The 18,135-nt window shown below is 42.1% G+C and overlaps 1 protein-coding gene across 8 annotated transcripts in view; it reads right to left on the reverse strand.

Annotated features, from left to right (window-relative positions):
- Nucleotides 1-18,135, reverse strand: part of LOC127395163 (F-BAR domain only protein 2-like) — a 148,043-nt gene that overhangs the window by 51,742 nt on the left and 78,166 nt on the right. For 6 of the 8 annotated variants that reach the window (XM_051641660.1, XM_051641661.1, XM_051641658.1 and 3 more), the window contains 5 exons: nucleotides 15,316-15,378; nucleotides 6,207-6,264; nucleotides 3,595-3,770; nucleotides 3,004-3,015; nucleotides 2,554-2,578 (listed from right to left, as the gene is read on the reverse strand). In XM_051641660.1, the coding sequence (XP_051497620.1) occupies nucleotides 2,554-2,578; nucleotides 3,004-3,015; nucleotides 3,595-3,770; nucleotides 6,207-6,264; nucleotides 15,316-15,378 (334 nt within the window). The remainder of the gene's footprint in view (nucleotides 1-2,553; nucleotides 2,579-3,003; nucleotides 3,016-3,594; nucleotides 3,771-6,206; nucleotides 6,265-15,315; nucleotides 15,379-18,135) is intronic. The other 2 variants (XM_051641662.1, XM_051641659.1) reach the window with 1 other exon arrangement.

An 18,135-nucleotide genomic window follows, 5' to 3' on the forward strand; every position in this document is an offset into this window, starting at 1 on the left:
AAGGAAGACCCAGGGGACTACAAGTCAGTCAGTCTCACCTCTGTGCCTGGCAAGGTTATGGAGCAGATGCTCCTGAAGGCTCTGCTAAGGCACATGGAAAATGAGGAGGTGGTTAGAGGCAACCAGCATGGCTTCACCAAGGACAAATCATGCCTGACAAATTTGGTGGCCTTTTATGATGGAATCACAGCGTCGGTGAACAAGGGGAGATGTAATCTACCTGGACTTGTGCAAAGCATTTGACACTGTCCCACATGACATCCTGGTCTCTAACTTGAAAAGATATGAATTTGATGGATGGACCACTCGTTGGATAAGGAATTGGGTGAATAGTCGCACTCAAAGAGTTGCAATCAATGGCTCAATGTCCAAGTGGAGATCAGTGATGAGTGGTGTTTCTCAGGGGTCAGTACCAGGACCGGCACCGTTTCACATCTTTGTCAGAGACATGGACAGTGGGATTGAGTGCATCCTGGGTAAGTTTGCTGATGACACCAATCTGTGTGGTGTGGTCGACACGCTAGAGGGAATGGAGGCCATCCAGAGGGACCTTGACAGGCTTGAGAGGTGGGCCTATGCAAACTGCATGAAGGTCCTGCACATGGGTCAGGGCAACCTGAAGCACAATTACAGGTTGGGTAGAGAATGGATTGCGAATAGCCCTGAGGAGAGGAACTTGGGGGTGTTGTTGGTTGATGAGAAGCTCAACATGAGCAAGCATTGTGCACTTGTGGCCCAGAAAGCCAACTGTATCCTGGGCTGCATCAAAAGAAGTATGGCCAGAAGGTCAAGGGAGGTGATTCTCCCCCTCTACTCCACTCTCATGAGACCCATCCTGGAGTACTGTGTCCAGCTCTGGAGTCCCCAACATAAGAAATACATGGAGCTGTTGGAGTGAGTCCAGAGGAGGGTCACGAAAATTATCAGAGGGCCAGAGAACCTCTGCTATGAAGACAGGCTGAGAGAAGAGAAGGCTCTGGGGAGAACTTATAGCAGCCTTTAGGTACCTGAGGGGGGCCTACAGGAAAGCTGGGGAGGGACTTTTCATCAGAGAAGATAGTGATAGGACAAGGGGTAATGGTTTTAAACTGGAAGAGGGTAGATTTAGGTTAGACCTTAGAAAGAAATTCTTTACTGTGAGGGTGGTGAAACACTGGAACAAGTTGCCCAGGGAAATTGTGGATGCCCCCTCCCTGGAAGTGTTCAAGGCCAGATTGGATTGGGATTTGAGCAACCTGGTCTAGTGGGAGGTGTTCCTGCCCATGCAGGGCAGCAGGGGGGGGTGTTGGAACTAGATGATATTGAAGGTCCCTTCCAACCAAAACCATTCTATGTTTCTATAATTTCAGGAGGAAGTGTTGTTAACTTGAAATGTCTTCCTTAAATTATACTGTTTACATCAATAATCTTCTTCAGGAAACCTGGTTGGGTTTCCAACTTTGAAAAACCCTAAAGGATAGAAACTAATGGTCTATCTTCCATCTCCATGGCCATGTTTTGTGGTTTTGACTATAAAACAGAGAGAGAGTGATTTGCTGTTTTGTAGATGATACACAACTGGAGCATGTGGAAGGTGTAGAGTCCCAGAATGAATAATTGTCTCGAAACAGCTCTCCTGACATACTGAACATTGTGCTCGAGTGGGGACCCTGTTGTCACAAGGAGAGCCCCTTGTTCGGTAACCACCCTGATAAACTGTACACTGTCCTTGAAAGGGGAGCCCCTCCTTTGGCAGCCACCCTGATAAATGGGACACTGTCCTTACTTGATAAGGAACAGTAGCCAGCAAGAGAAGCCCCATGGAGGCACAGTGCCATCTTGCGAAAGACCACTTTCCTGTTTAAGGACAGAGCACATGCGTGAAAATAAAGGTCATTGCTTGGTCAACCTGGATGGGGGGGGCAAGTGATCACCTGGACCCCCATGCCCCACTGACTCATTTCCAGAACATTCCCAAATCCAAAACTGAGTCTATGCAAAGTAGGCCAAACCTCATCAGGAGAGGTGGGGCAAGGTGCCATAAAAAAGGCAGACTTGAGATGCTCGGGGTGTGCGCTTGCCATTCAAGGACCACAACGTCATGCTGAGATCGTCGTTGGATCCAAGGGTGGTGATATCTTTCCTATCCCCTCTTTCTTCATTTCTCTCTCTCTGTCTCCATCTCTCTCTCTCTCTCTCTCTCTCCCCATTTCTAACCATATTCTCAGCACATAAGGGTAACATAATTTCTAATTTTGCGAAGTTTTTCCAGTTGTAACCTGTACCATTTTGCTAAGTTCTGCTAGTTGTAATCTGTTGCTTTGAGAGTGATAATTTTTTTACAAGCTTCATAATCTTACTCAATTTTAAGTAAAATAATTTTGTCCTTTGAATTTACTGTGCATAGTTCAAAGGCAAATATCATAAAGATAGCTAGAACTGACAACAAAAGTATTTTTTCTACTTAAAATACAAAAACTTAATAAGCTTATTTCTTCAACAATTTAAAAAAATATTTTCATGCTATGTTAAAATCTAACATAAATACACTAAAAGTTAAATATTCATACTTACTGGATGAATTTTGATTCATTTGTGCCTGAAACAGAAGAAAATCAAATCCATAAGAATAAATTATTTTACCAACTGTCAAATAAAACACTTAATAGACCTAGGGTTCTTATTTCCACTCAACTTTCCATGTGATATTTTGCTTTCAATGTCAGGCAGAACATTCCAGAGCTTGCAGAAGACCAGAACATGAGCCAGGACAGAGCAACTAGTGCATGCCCATCACACTGGTAAGAAAAAGCAGGAATGAAGACTGCAAAGCTGACAAAGGAAGCAGTACAACTAAATCCCTTGACAGGCTGGACCAGTAAAATTAAACAGCTTTTGTATCACATGGTATGCCTGACAGGTAAGAATAGAAAAATTCCTAAGATTTTCCCAATAACTTTCTCATATACTACACTTACTTGGTTTTAATCTAAAAACATGAATAAAAAGCCATTTTGTACTTACAGAACTGTGTTTCTGCTTTCAAAACGTGGGGAGGGAAAAGAAAAAAATAATAATTAATATTTTAATATGCATAATATTTTCCTTAAATTCAGAGCCATCTATATTCTGATCTAAATACTGTACTAGCATACTTTAATACTATTTTTTTGAATATCATCCCATGGTATAAAGAATCATTCTGTGGTTTGGCAGAATACATACAATAAAGCTGCACTGTAAAAGTTATATGTATCCACATTATATGATCTGTTTTAAAGGTTTGTATATTATTTAATACGAATGAGTAAACTATGTTAAAAGCCATGCTCAGCTAACTCCATATGTATTAAAATGTCTCAAGGTGGCAACAGCAGAAAGACAAGGACTGAGCACTCCCAAGACTCAAAGTGAAGTTAAAATCTGAAAAAGGAGAATTACTTAACATTACATTGCAATAAAGTGTATCAAAGATGACCTAGCGTACAAGAAAAAAGGAATAATTGAACTTGAACCTAGAATAAATTCTGAACAGTAAAATATGTGTTAACATTAAAGATTCCTTACCACTTTTCTTCTCTATTCATTAAAAATACAAGGAACAAAATTACTTACAGATATTGCTGGAGAAAGAGCAATGTTCCCTATAGATACTTTTAATTCATCCAAGGAAGGCATGGTATATTGAGAGCTATTATTTAACTGCACAGGTTTTATTTCTACATGGAACCTCCTGGGTTCATTGTCTTCAGAGTCAGAATCACTGGATGAATAGAAATGGTTCTCTTTGGTATGTTTTTCTCAGTTAAGGTGGAAATACTTCAAATTCATCTGTATTATCTGTTTTATAATTACTCTCCACAAAATAATCATATTAAGTAAACACCACAGATAAACAATGCTGCTCTTTGTACACTTATACAGACACTTCAATTGTATCTGCTGTCCAAAATTCACAACTGAGGGTTAAAATTTAGTTTTTATATTCCATTCATCTTCATAATGGTATTCTGTTATCCTATAACTGAAAAACTGCATATTTGAAATATAAATTAAAGATTCTCCAGTAGCAACACTTCTGTATGTTAAATTCATTATTTGCAAGCCTCAATGAAGGATTTTTTACTTGCCCTTTTTGCAGAGGCACTGAAAATTTTGCAACAAAGGATGCCAGCTACACAGAAGGCTGCACAGTAAACTAAACCCCATCAACTGCTTAAATCACTGTCATCCTTGGCTAAAAAGGAATTACAATGACAACTCAACCGTCAAAATAAGCAAACTATACAGATGAATTTAGCCTTGGTTCTTTATATGCGCAGGAACTGCGCTCAACATAAGCTCTGAAAGGCCTATGCTAAGTCTTAAAAGATGCAGTTGTTTTGACAAGAAGCAAGTTGAAAATTTTCCTCTACTGAAACATAAAAGTGTCTTTGCCACCTATGGGGGAGCATACATATTCTATATCTCACTTCCATTATTTTCACTTGGAAATTTGGCAGCCATTTGAATGAAATATCTTCAAACTATTATCTGACAAAGATTTAAACCCTGAACTTTAAAGATGCTCCAAATCCAATTCAACTGAAAGAAAACCTGAGATGTGGTGAGGAAAAAGTCAAATGTCTTCATCTTACAGGCTATCTGTCCCCCATAAAGGATCACATCTGGAAAAGAAAATTTTAAAAAGGCAAACTGTTTTTCATTTCACCAAAAGATTTCTTGCCTTGAAAGTTATCACTGAGTTTCAAGATTAATTTTGTATGAATAAGGTGGCTCTTGTAAAGTGGCATGGGCTGACCACTGAGGTATTAGGTCTATTAAATGGTTACTGACAAAGGTCATTTTAGACCTGAATATCATGAACTGAAAGGTCAGTCAGTAATTTTTAGGATGAGTATTTTTCCAACACTTGAGACAGGCCTTATTAAGATTGACTGCCGTTATGGTAAAATAATGTCCCCCAACAAATCATGTCAAGAGTTCACATCAACAGAATAAACATCCACTCTTGGAGACTAAGGAAGGAAAAGAAGAAGAGAACTGATGACTTTATGAATCCTTTCAAGATTTTCAGAAGCTGAAGTACTACCTGGCTGACAGGAATTGCAAACCATTGAGCTTTTTCACTGGATGTATGGCCTTTTCCATTGCTTCATGACAAAAAGGTTAATGGAGACAAGGACACCCAAGTGAAAAATTTACAAAGCATTAATATTATTCACTCCTGACTCCATTTCATAAAAATATGCAAAACAGGAACCCCCCAGAAATGGATAATAGTCTTTCGCTTTTATACTAATTATGTACATAAGAGATAACATGAACTATTTTTATCAGTACACTGGGGGCAACAGAGTCATATTTAGCAAAGTTGATGAGAACAGAGAAGCTATGATGATGGACTGGCTCACTTCAAGATGCTCTTAACTGGTTAAAAGTTTTCACAATTTAAAGTAATTGCAAAGTGCAAGCTTACCTTTTATTTTATCTGTAGTCCCCAGAAAAAATGGTTAATACATTTGCAAAAATTAGCTATCTTGCTAACATATTAGGCTTACTTAGATCTACAGCAATTATTTCCAGCTCTCAAGTAGAGCTTCTATTTCTGATGGAAGAAAAAAAGAGGGCAAGAATCTTTTTCTTCAAAGGAAGGTAAGAAAAAGTAATGAAATCCATAAAAAAGGCCTCATAACAAAAACCTATTCTACATATCAAAACTATAATTAAAAACACAATAAAAGCTAGAAGCACCAATTAGAAACAGCACGATACTTCATTAATTAACAGAAATTCTATTTCTAGACTGCTGGAGCTGCCAAACTTTTTAATGGTGTTATTAAAAAGTGGGTAGACTGCAGGTATAGAACAGAAAACCACTCAGTATGCTTAAAAGAGTTTACAAACTCTCTGAAAGCTTTACATGGAGAAAGATCTGCATGGTTACTTTAAAGCTTTTGTTCAGTTTTTTTCTTATTTTTACTGTCAGAGAAAAAACATCCTCTTAAAGTTCCTAAGACATCTGATCTAACCTTTAACATTTACATACACAAAATCTGAGCTAGACAAAATTTTGTGCGTTCTGCAGTAGCTATGAACATAAGACTACAAGGTTGCAACATAAGCATGAATGTCATTAATCTTCCTTGACTTAACATTTTGAGAACTTCACCCCCCAAATAATTGTAATAACAGAACATAACTTGGCACAATAATAGCAAAAAGGATATCCTGTGGTGCTTCTGGTTTAATGCTGTATCCTTCTTCGTCTACATCAGGAATGTTCTAAAAAAGCAAATAAAATGATGGTATTGACAAATAACTACAAAAATTATGTTGTTCTTACATCAGGCAATTTTATATCATTGACAAATTAAAATTTGATTACAACACCTCATGAAACTGACTACCAGTCAAACTTTTCATAGGAAATATGGAGGATTTTTTGTTGCACACAATGCAAGTTTTAATGCATCTGCTTTTACTGTTATTCTATCAAAAAGGTCAGAAACCAACAGAAGCATTTTAACTTTACTACTGAGTGGTAAATAAGCCTACAATCCTCTCAGCCACAAATATTTTCCAAATTTCTATTTCTAATTCTTTCAGTTAAGCCACTAGAGGCTCTGATTGTACAGGAACATAACCTTTCCTAAGTAGTAAAAGCATTACAGGTTCTACAGGTCACAACTTCCTCTCTCCCCCTTGAAAGGACAGCAAGCCTGTACTGTTGCTTTAGCAAAGAATATCCACATTAATTAAAATGCATGGATAAAACTTAAAATACAAGTGCTCAAAATCAGGTTCCAAAGTTTTCATTTATGTATTTCCAGCACTGTCCTGGATTTTTAAAGTTGATATGCATCTGGGAACTTCAAACTAGTTCAAACTAGTAAAGGAGAACAAAAAGAGCTTCTTCAAATATATCAGTTGTAAAAGGATGAATAGGGAAAATGTGGGCCCACTGCTGAATGAGGTGGGAGCCCTGATAACAGAGGATGCAGAGAAGGCAGAGTTGCTGAATGCCTTCTTTGATTCAGTCTTTACTAAGACCAGCCCTTATGAGCTTCAGACCCTGGATATAGGAGAGGAAGCCTGGAGGAGGGAAGACCCTCCACTAGTCAATGAAGAGTGGCTCAGAGATCAGTTATGTAAACTGAATGTGCACGAGTCCATGGGCCCTTATGAGATGCACCCACGAGTGTTGAGAGAGCTGGCTGATGTTATCGCCCTACTACTCTCCATCATTTTCGAAAGATCACGGCAAACAGGAGAGGCGCCTGAGGACTGGAGGAAGGCCAATGTCACTCCAGTCTTCAAAAAGGGCAAGAAGGAAGATCCAGGCAATTACAGACCAGTCAGCCTCACTGCCATTCCTGGAAAAAAGACGGAGCTGCTCATTTTGGAGGTCATCTTGAAGCACGTGGAAGCAAAGAAGGTTATCAGGAGCAGTCAGCATGGATTTACCAAGGGGAAATCTTGTTTGACTAATCTGACAGCCTTCTGTGATGTTGTGACTGAATGGATAGATGCAGGGAGACCAGCGGATGTAGTCTACCTTGACCTTAGCAAGGTTTTTGACACAGACTCCCATAACATCCTTGTGAGCAAGCTCAGAATATGTGGGAAAAAGGAATGGACAGTGAGATGGATTAAGAACTTTCTCTTTATTTTGTTCGTGGCCGGCGTCTGGGAAAAACACCATCTGCCCATCATCGTCGACCCATTGACCTCAAGCCCTCCTGACCCTCGTAACTCTCTGCCTTTCTCCAGGAGCAGCTTCGAGATTCCTTGGAACTGTCTCATCTGAGGGGAGTGTGGTGGGAGTTGCTGGGGGTGGGGGGGAGGCGAGAGACTTCTACCACACCTTTGTATAATCACATATATATATATATACACTCTTATATCTAAATAAAGTTGCACGGTTCAGTTTTCAATCTAGCCAAGTCTCTCTCTTTTTTTCTCTCTCTCTTTCCCTACCTGGGTGGGAGGGGGAGGGGATCGAGAGCATTGTTGTCAAACTGAGTCAAACGTTGACAACAATTTATTGGGGCCAAACGTGGGGCTCGAATTTTAAGCCCAGATTACAAATTCAATCTCTGATGGGAGAAATCCCTCACATGGCAATGGCAAGCAATTTTGCTGAATTTCCTGATGGATTGAAAACTGAGCAGACATTTACTGCAATGAATCTACTGGATTTTCTTTCAAGCCTGCAGCTGTACATGTGGTATGCAGCCGAGAGCATTCTGCTTTTTGTGGCTGCTCTTGTGATCGTTTTATGGTTTATTGATAGAACTGCAGCCATTATCAACCGTATAATCACTGGCTTGGTCATTTTAGGGATTATGATACTGTTCTTTATGGGGGCACTGTATATGTACAGCCACAGTACAAGTCCTAGCTGGTCCTACTTTAAACCTCTGTTTTCTTTCAAGTTGTATCTCCCAGCTCTTGATCTGAATAGCATTGTCACAGTAGGGATGTTTTTGCTGAATGTTTATAATGCAATGTGGATGCGTAGGGCCAGATGCTGTTCTGCTCACTGCCATTCCCCCATAGGCAATGTTGCTGCCACTGCTGCTGCCAACACCACTGCTGCCAATGCCACCACTCCTACTGCTACAAAAACAAGTGCTCCTACAGAGATAGAGTCTGATCCATCGCAAATCAGGCTAGTTGATCCTGTGACCAGGAGCAAGGCAAAGGCAAAGCGCTCCACCCTTTTCACCCGCTCCCGTCTGAGATATCCAGAGTTCCTTAAAGCAGCAGAAGGTGAGGGTGAGGAAGAAGAGAATTCTAATACAGTTGATGGAGCGGGTGCCTCTCAAACATATAAAAAAACAGACCACTCTCAAACAGATAAAGAGACAGCAGGCCCTCCTCAATCAGATGATGACGACGACGACGATGACGACGACGACCTTTTCCATCCTTACTCTATGAAAGAACTGCACCTCATGAGAAAGGACTTTAACCACATTGAGGGTGAGGGAATTGTTCCATGGTTGCTCCAATGCTTTGATAGTGGTGCTGAAACCCACAACGAGGACGAGAGAGAAGCCAAGCAGTTGGGATCCCTGGCCAGAGATGCTGGTATTGACAGAGCACTTAGTAATAAGGTGGGAACTACCACCCTGTGGGACCGACTCCTTTCAGCTGTGAGAGAGAGATACCCCCACAAGGGTGACATCGAATGGCGCCGGAGCAGAACACCCACTCTTGAGAAAGCCATCACATACTTGAGAGAGATAGCTGTGCGAGAAGTGATCTATGATAAAGATGGACTTACAAATCCTGATGATGTTGAGTGTGACACACCGATGTTCCGGAGATTTGCTCAAGCTGTGCCAGCAGCACATGCCCATATATTCTCCTTCATGGGATGCTTTAATGAAGGCGCAAGACCAACTGTGCGTGAGGTGGCTTTCAAAGCACGACAGTATGGAGACATCATCTCTGATTCCCTTCAGTTCCAAACCTCAGCCATTGAAAATGTGACTGACAGAAAGAATAGGATGCCAAATGGATGGGGAAGTAAACCCCAGATTCTCCCTAGAGACGACTGGCCACGTGTTGCAGCAATTAATGAGATGTCCTGCTACGAGACAGCAGCGAGGAAGACAGGACTCACTGCGACACCACCTGTGGTCTCTCTTGAAAAATTATTTTAAAGAGGACATGAGAGTCTGGGACAAGAAAGCCACTGATATTCTCCAGTTGCGTGTGCAAGAGCTACTAAACAGAACAAAACCAGGAGATGGTTCTTCCAAGAGGAAGGTTGCATTGGTCAATAATCAGGATGGTTCATCGAGTTCTAATGCTCAGCCTTAGAGATGCCCTGCCTCCGGCCAGGAGGAGGAAAGGGATAACCGAGTTTATTGGACTGTGTGGGTTCGATGGCCTGGCACATCAGAACCACAAAAATATAGAGCTTTGGTGGACACGGGTGCACACTGGTGCCGTCGAATCATGAGGGAACAGACTCCGTCACTATCTCTGGAGTGACAGGAGGCTTTCAACAGCTGACTGTTGTGGAGGCTGATGTGAGCCTTACTGGTGAGGAGTGGCAGATGCGCCCTATGGTGACTGGCCCAGATGCTCCGTGCATCCTTGGCATAGATTATCTTAGGAAAGGATACTTCCGTGACCCGAAAGGGTACCGGTGGGCCTTTGGTATAGCGGCTGTAGAGATTGAGGACACTGAACAGCTGCGTACTTTGTCTGGCCTTTCAGATGATCCTTCTGTAGTGGGGTTGCTGAAGGTTGAGGATCAACAGGTGCCAGTTGCCACTTCAACGGTGCACAGACGGCAGTATCGCACCAACAGAGATTCGGTGGTCCCTATTCACAAGCTGATCCGGCAATTGGAAAGCCAAGGTGTGATCAGCAGGACCCATTCACCCTTCAACAGTCCTATCTGGCCAGTGCGAAAGCCTGATGGCGAGTGGAGGCTGACAGTGGACTATCGTGGCCTGAATGAGGTGACACCACCGCTCAGTGCTGCTGTGCTGGACATGCTAGAACTTCACTATGAGCTGGAGTCGAAAGCAGCTAGGTGGTATGCCACTATTGACATTGCACATGCATTCTTCTCTATTCCTATAGTACCAGAGTGCAGGCCACAGTTTGCTTTCACCTGGAGGGGAGTCCAATACACCTGGAATCGACTGCCCCAGGGGTGGAAACACAGCTCAACCATTTGCCATTTACTGATTCATGCTGCACTGGAGAAGGGTGGAGCTCCACAACACCTACAGTACATTGATGACATCATTGTGTGGGGTGACACATCAGAAGAAGTTTTTGAGAAAGGTAAAAAGGTCATCCAAATTCTTCTGGATGCTGGTTTTGCTGTGAAAAGAAGTAAGGTGAAGGGACCTTCACGAGAGATCCAATTCCTGGGAATCAAGTGGCAAGATGGTCGTCGCCAGATCCCAATGGATGTGATTAATAAAGTAACAGCTATGGCCCCGCCATCAACTAGAAAGGACACACAAACCTTTTTAGGTACTGTTGGTTTCTGGAGAATGCATATTCCATGTTACAGTGAAATTGTGAAACCCCTCTATGAGGTGACCCGAAAGAAGAATGATTTTAAATGGGGTCCTGACCAACAGAAAGCTTTTGAGCAGATTAAAAAAGAGATTGTGCAGGCAAAGGCCCTTGGACCAGTTTGAACGGGGCCAGACATCAAGAACGTGCTCTACACCGCAGCTGGACACAATGGTCCCAATTGGAGCCTCTGGCAGAAAGCACCAGGGGAGACTCGAGGTCGACCCTTGGGATTCTGGAGCAGGAGCTACAGAGGTTCCGAGGCCAACTATACAACAACTGAGAAGGAGATACTTGCAGCATACGAAGGAGTTAGAGCTGCTTCAGAAGTGATCGGCACTGAAGCGCAGCTTCTCCTGGCACCCAGATTACCAGTGCTAAGATTCATGTTCCAGAATAACATCTCTCCTATTCATCATGCCACCGATGTGACTTGGAGCAAATGGACTGCTTTAATCACCCAGCGAGCTCGAATAGGGAAACCTAATCGTCCAGGTATTGTGGAAGCAATTACAAACTGGCCAGAGGGCACCCACTTTGGAATGCCACCACAAGAAGTGGTGAAACGAGCTCAAGAAGCTCCACCATATGATCATCTACCAGAGACTGAGAAACAGTTTGCCCTTTTCACCGATGGCTCCTGTCGTCTTGTAGGGAACCACCGAAAGTGGAAAGCTGCCGTGTGGATTCCTACATGACTGGTTGCTCAAGTAGCTGAAGGAGAAGGTGAATCAAGTCAGTTTGCAGAGGTCAAAGCCATCCAGCTGGCCTTGGATATTGCTGAGGGAGAGGGGTGGCCGAGACTCTATCTTTACACTGACTCCTGGATGGCAGCAAATGCCTTGTGGGGTTGGCTAAAGCAGTGGCAGCAAAACAACTGGCAGAGAAAGGGTAAACCTATTTGGGTTCCTGACCTGTGGAAGGACATTGCAGCTCGAATAGAGAAATTGGTGGTAAAAGTGCGTCATGTAGATGCACACGTGCCTCTGAGTCGAGCCACTGAGGAACATCAACACAACCAACGAGCAGATGAGGCTGCTCAAGTGTTCCAAGTAGACTTAGACTGGGAACACAAGGGTGAGCTTTTTCTGGCTCGGTGGGCCCGTGATGCTTCAGGTCATCAGGGCAGAGATGCAGCATACAAATGGGCTCGTGACCGAGGGGTGGTTCTAACCATGAGCACTATTGCACAGGTGATCCACGACTGTGAAACGTGTGCTGCAATTAAACAGGAAAGACGGTTGAAACCGTTGTGGTATGAGGGGAGGTGGTCAAAGTACAGGTTTGGGGAGGCCTGGCAAGTTGACTACATCACACTGCCTCAGAGCTGCCAGGGTAAGCGCCAGGTTTGCTTACAATGGTGGAGACAAGTACAGGATGGTTGGAGACATATCCTGTGCCTCATGCCACAGCCAGGAATACTATCTTGGGTCTTGAAAGGCAAATTCTGTGGAGACATGGTACTCCAGAGAGAATTGAGTCAGATAATGGGACCCATTTAAAAATAGTCTTGTTACTGATTGGGCTAAAGAGCATGGTATTGAGTGGATCTACCATATCCCATACTATGCACAGGACTCAGGGAAAGTTGAAAGGTACAATGGTCTGTTGAAAGCTACCCTAAAGGCAATGGGGGGTGGAACTTTCAGAAACTGGGATAAAAATTTGGCAAAGGCCACCTGGTTAGTTAATACCAGGGGATCCATCAATCGGGCTGGGGCTGCTCAATCAGAACTTTTGCATACTACAGATGGGGATAAAGTCCCTGTGTCATGTGAAAAAACTTGTTGGGTAAAAGTGTCTGGATCTATCCTGCTTCAGGCAAAGGTAAACCTGTCCGGGGTATTGCTTTTGCTCAGGGACCTGGACATACCTGGTGTGTGATGATGGAGGATGGTGAGGTACAATATGTACCTCAGGGTAATTTGACGTTGGGAGAGAATCCTTGATTTAACATCTGGTAAGGTATAGAGCCTGTACGTAATGTATGGTATGGAATAAGGGATGGAATGTCCTGCTTTGAGCCAGGATGAAGCCAGTTTTTCTTTTTTATGATTCCTTTTTTCATTTCAGTGAGCTTTCTTCAACTAGCAACTGCGTGTTCTGCTAGGTTGATAAGACACTGGAATGTTTTTGTAATTGCTGGGCCCTCAAGGTCGTGCCTTTGCTCTGCCGGCTCAGACACTGCGGGGGGATTTGTGGCCCCCCTCGTGGGAGGCTGGGTTAGACGAACAGCAAAACTGGCCAGAGATATTTCATTCCATATATCTACGTAGGCTCGGGGGAAGGTCGGAGATGACAGAAGAAAACTTCCTTCCTTCCTGCTTCGCTCTCTCGCTGCTTCGCTTCGCCTCTCTGTCTGCCTTCCTTCTTCTCTCTCTTTTTCTTTTGTTCGTGGCCGGCGTCTGGGAAAAACACCATCTGCCCATCATCGTCGAACCATCGACCTCAAGCCCTCCTGACCCTCGTAACTCTCTGCCTTTCTCCAGGAGCAGCTTCGGGATTCCTCGGAATTGTCTCGTCTGAGGGAAGTGCTGTGGGAGTTGCTGGGGGGAGGCAAGAGGCTTGTACCACACCTTTGTATAATCACATATATATATATATATATATATATATATATATATATATATATATGCACTCTTATATCACGTATTAGTATTCTAAATAAAGTTGCACGGTTCAGTTTTCAATCTAGCCAAGTCTCTCTCTTTTTTTCTCTCTCTCTTTCCCTACCTGGGTGGGAGGGGGAGGGGATCGAGAGCATTGTTGTCAAACTGAGTCAAACGTTGACAAGAACTGGCTGCACAATAGAGCCCAAAGAGTGGTGGTGCAGAGTCCAGCTGGAGACCTGTAACTAGTGGAGTCCCTCAGGGATCAGTGCTGGGTCCAGTCCTCTTCAACATCTTCGTCAGTGACCTTGATGACAGGACAGAGTGTCTTCTCAGCAAGTTTGCTGATGACATGAAGCTGGGAGGATTGGCTGATTCACCTGAAGGCTGTGCAGCCACTCAGCAAGATTTGGACAGGCTGGAGAGCTGGGCAAAGAGGAGCATAACGAGGTTCAACAAGAGCAAATGCAGAGTCCTGCACCTGGGAAGGAACAACAAAATGCACCAGTACAGGCTAGGAGGTAATCTGCTAGAGATCAGCTCTGTGGAGAAGGACCTTGGAGTCCTGGTAGACAACAAGTTATCCATGGGACAACAATGTGCCCTTGTGAAGAAGGCCAATGGTATCTTGGGGTGCATTAAGAGGAGTGTGTCCAGCAGATCAAGGGAGGTTCTCCTCCCCCTGTACTTGGCCCTGGTGAGACCTCACTTGGAGTATTGTGTCCAGTTCTGGGCTCCCCAATTCAAGAGGGATAGGGATCTACTTGAGAGAATGTCGCAAGCCAATGCCATCACAGAGGCTACCGGCAGTCAGGATGCTTCCGCGACTTCCCCCTCCCCAATTTGGAGGGTGTCCAGAGCCAATTAGCATCCATGAGCCCCATGAGCTTGCGACAGAGAGTCCATCGGAAAGCTACGTGGGCTTTTCGGTCTAGAGAGAAGACTGAGGGGTAATCTAATTAATGTCTATAAATACATCAGGGCTGGATATCAAGAAGGCAGGGACAACCTCTTTTCACTTCTGCCCTGTGATAGGATGAGGGGCAATGGATTCAAACTCGAACACAGGAAATTCCACCTCAACATGAGGAAGAACTTCTTTACTGTGAATGTTAAAGAGCACTTGAACAGGCTCCCCAAAGAGGTTATGGAATCTCCTTCTCTGGAGACTTTCAAGACTTGTCTGGATGCCTTTCTGAGTGATCTGCCCCAGTTTTTTTTGGTCCTGCTCTGGCAAGGGGGTTGAACTCGATGATCTTCAGAGGTCCCTTCCAATGCCTAATACTCTGTGATTCTGTGATAAATATGTTTAAAATAATTTAGAATTCTTAGGTAAGCACTTAGTTTCATAAGAGTGCTTTGGGACAGAGAGAAACAATTCTCTAATATGATCATCTAAATTTAAAAAATGTGCAAAAACCCACACTAATATATATAGTACTGTCACGGTTTGGCTCCGGGTTGGCAGTCAAACCAATAACAATAATGCTCTCCATCCCCCCCTCCCTCCCCCTCCTCCCCCCTCCCCCAAGGTAGGGAAAAGAGGGAGAAAAATGAAAGAGAGGCTTGAAAAGTGGAAAAAAAAAATGATTATTAGTGATAAGGGAATATATATATTTATAAAGGGATGTGCAAAACCCAATCCCCTCCCTCCTTCCCCAACGACTCTCACAGTAACTACTCCCAGCTGAAGGGGAGAGCGTCTGGGCACATGGATGGGGTCCTCGGATGTCAGCTATGAAGAAAAATGGAGAAAAAAGAGAGAGAGAGACAAAAGAGAGGGCAATAGAAGCGACAGTAAGCAGAAAAAGAGAGAGAAAAAGGAAACAAAAGGCTTGACTTCTGTAATGTCTTAACCTATACTGAAAGTCAAATAGAGAAAATATTATGAGAAGGGAATATTCTGATTTGCTGATCCTGCCTTCAGTCTAGTCTGCTCCCCCATGGAGCAGGGGAACTACAGACCTGAGCTTCTGCACTCTTTCAGAAGTGTCCTTAGTTATTATCAGTCCACTGGTGCTGCTAAAAAAAGTTCACTGAAAAAAAAAAATCAGCAAAGAGAAAATTCACTTCACCCTGGCTCAAACCAGGGCAAGTATATAAAGGGATAGATACTTTTCCCCATTCAAAACAGAAAAAGCCCACTCATGACTTTGCGTGCTTAGTTAGTCTATGTGAACTGCTGAGATGCTACAGCGAGTTTATTACAAAAAAAACCAACCCAGATGTCTTCAAAATTTCACCAGTTATACATTTCTTATTAATATGACAAAGAGATACTTAATGCACCTTTGTAATGACAAAGAAAAATTGTGCAAATACAAGCAAAATGGTACCCCAAAATCTTACTTACAAGTTAAGTAGAAATTTCAAAAGATTGTTTTCAACATTTTGAACAGTTGGGCAGTTCTGCTTTCTGAAACATCAGAATTTTATTTACTAATCTACATTTTGTAATAGCAGTAGAAGACAGTCTTTCAGGTGAGATACATAATCACAAAGCTCATGTTAATGAAGGCATTTACATTTACTTGACTATTTCTTACTCCCTTCTCCACACTCATACAAAGACAGAACAACGTTATATGGTGGATCACAGCGCATCTTTTAAGTACTAGGCACACAACACAGACAAGACCTGATTTGCCTACCATGCTGAATGGAGGAAAAAACCACAACCATCCTGTATACATATATTATTTTTGAACTTCAACAGAGGAAGATATTTTAAAATTTTGGGTTTCTATAAGAAGTAGTAATTAATATGATTGGGGATGAAGGTCTAGCTGTTTGTAGTATTTGCAGTAAAAATAAGCTCAATGTGGATGTGACTTGAACTTTCTGGAAGTCACTGGAAAGGTGGACTTCCTAGGAAGATGGTTTCACATTCTCAGAGGTCCTATCAAGCAATTAAACATATAACCATAAAAACCACAGTTTCCCCTGTGTTTGCAGATGTAATACAACATATTATGGATTCAGGTATTATATAGATTTAAATATACATTAAAAATTAGGGTTTATAACTCTGTCTTTGCATATTCTACAAACTTTCTGGGGTTAATAATTTTTTTAAAGAAATAAAACACAAAGACATAATAAATAACAAAGTAAAACTGCCTATACAAAAAGCACGAGGATTGAGCATTCTATTCCCAAAACTTATTTTTAGAGTTTCAGTCAATACTTTGACTCAGTTTCCTTGCTCTGTCCCATCTGGCATCCAAAAAGCAATGGAAAAAGCCACATCATAACCATACCATTGGTTTATCTGACGTACATACAAAGGACAAGAGAGGATCCGTGTGGAGCATGCTGCAGTCTAGCTACTTCATTTGGCCATTCCACAGCAACATTAGTACTGCTCAAAGCTTGGTCAATGGGTCAAGAAGCAAAGAACCTTAACTGCACTTCAGTTTGATTTCTGCCCATTTTCTCTTCTTCTGGGATATCTACAGTGGCTATGAGAACTTAACAAATTTTCCTCAGAGTATGCTTCAAGATGCCGCTGAGCTGAACACTTCAGTTTCTTTTTTTGCCAGATGAACTTTCTACCATTTTACTGAACTGGACTGACTTCCTGTAGATCCAGACAAGGACCAGAGCTAACTCAAAGTAAGCAGTTGAAGCTCATCTCATAACCTGAACAGGAGAAAAAAGAGCCTCTCTGCTTTTGACATATTTGAGATGTAAATTTGAATCAAGTATATCCTTAGGTTAAGATAGAGGTATACAATATCCTCAGCTTCCTCTCCTTAGGGTGCCTATTAACCCAAAAGTTAAAATCAGGTATTCAAAGTACTCCTGTCTTATACTGTGTCTACAAAGCCTTGTACCCCGTATCAACAACAACTATTCAAAATATGTCAGAACTAAACATTACATAACAGAAATTATAGTTGCTTTAAATTTAAAAAAAAAATTTCTATAATACTTTTCTGAGTTAAATTTCTTGAAATGTATAAATTATTGCAAAAATGCATATAAAACAAGATCTCAAAGAGATAACAATATAGATGGCTAGAACTATTTAGATCAAGTTTGAAAAATGAAACAAAGGAAATGTTAAGGTAAAAGAAAAACATTTGAAATGAGACCTTCCAAAAGAGAATGCCAGTGTTAAAATGTAAAAGCACTCTGGGGTGCTTGTTTGTAAGGGGTGAAATTAATCTCATCTATGGTATACTGCATAATTTTTCATGAGAAGCACAGTAATAGCTTCTGCTATTAAAGTATTCTACTGTTGTTTGTGAAAACAGGAAGAAATGATAGACCACATTTTAAATTCAAAATGCATTCATAAAATGTTGGGCATAAAAAAAGAGAATGCAACAAAAGTATTAGTTTTGTTGTTAGACACTATGAAAATTAGGCCTTTTTTTGACCATATATAAATTACATCTAGACAGAACAATTAAAATATCCTATGGTGTGCCTCATGCAGCCAGAATGTCAGACACATTTACAGTTTAATTTGTTTTTTGTTTGTTCT

Source organism: Apus apus, chromosome W (genome assembly GCF_020740795.1).
Source record: "Apus apus isolate bApuApu2 chromosome W, bApuApu2.pri.cur, whole genome shotgun sequence".
Lineage (NCBI taxonomy): Eukaryota > Metazoa > Chordata > Aves > Apodiformes > Apodidae > Apus > Apus apus.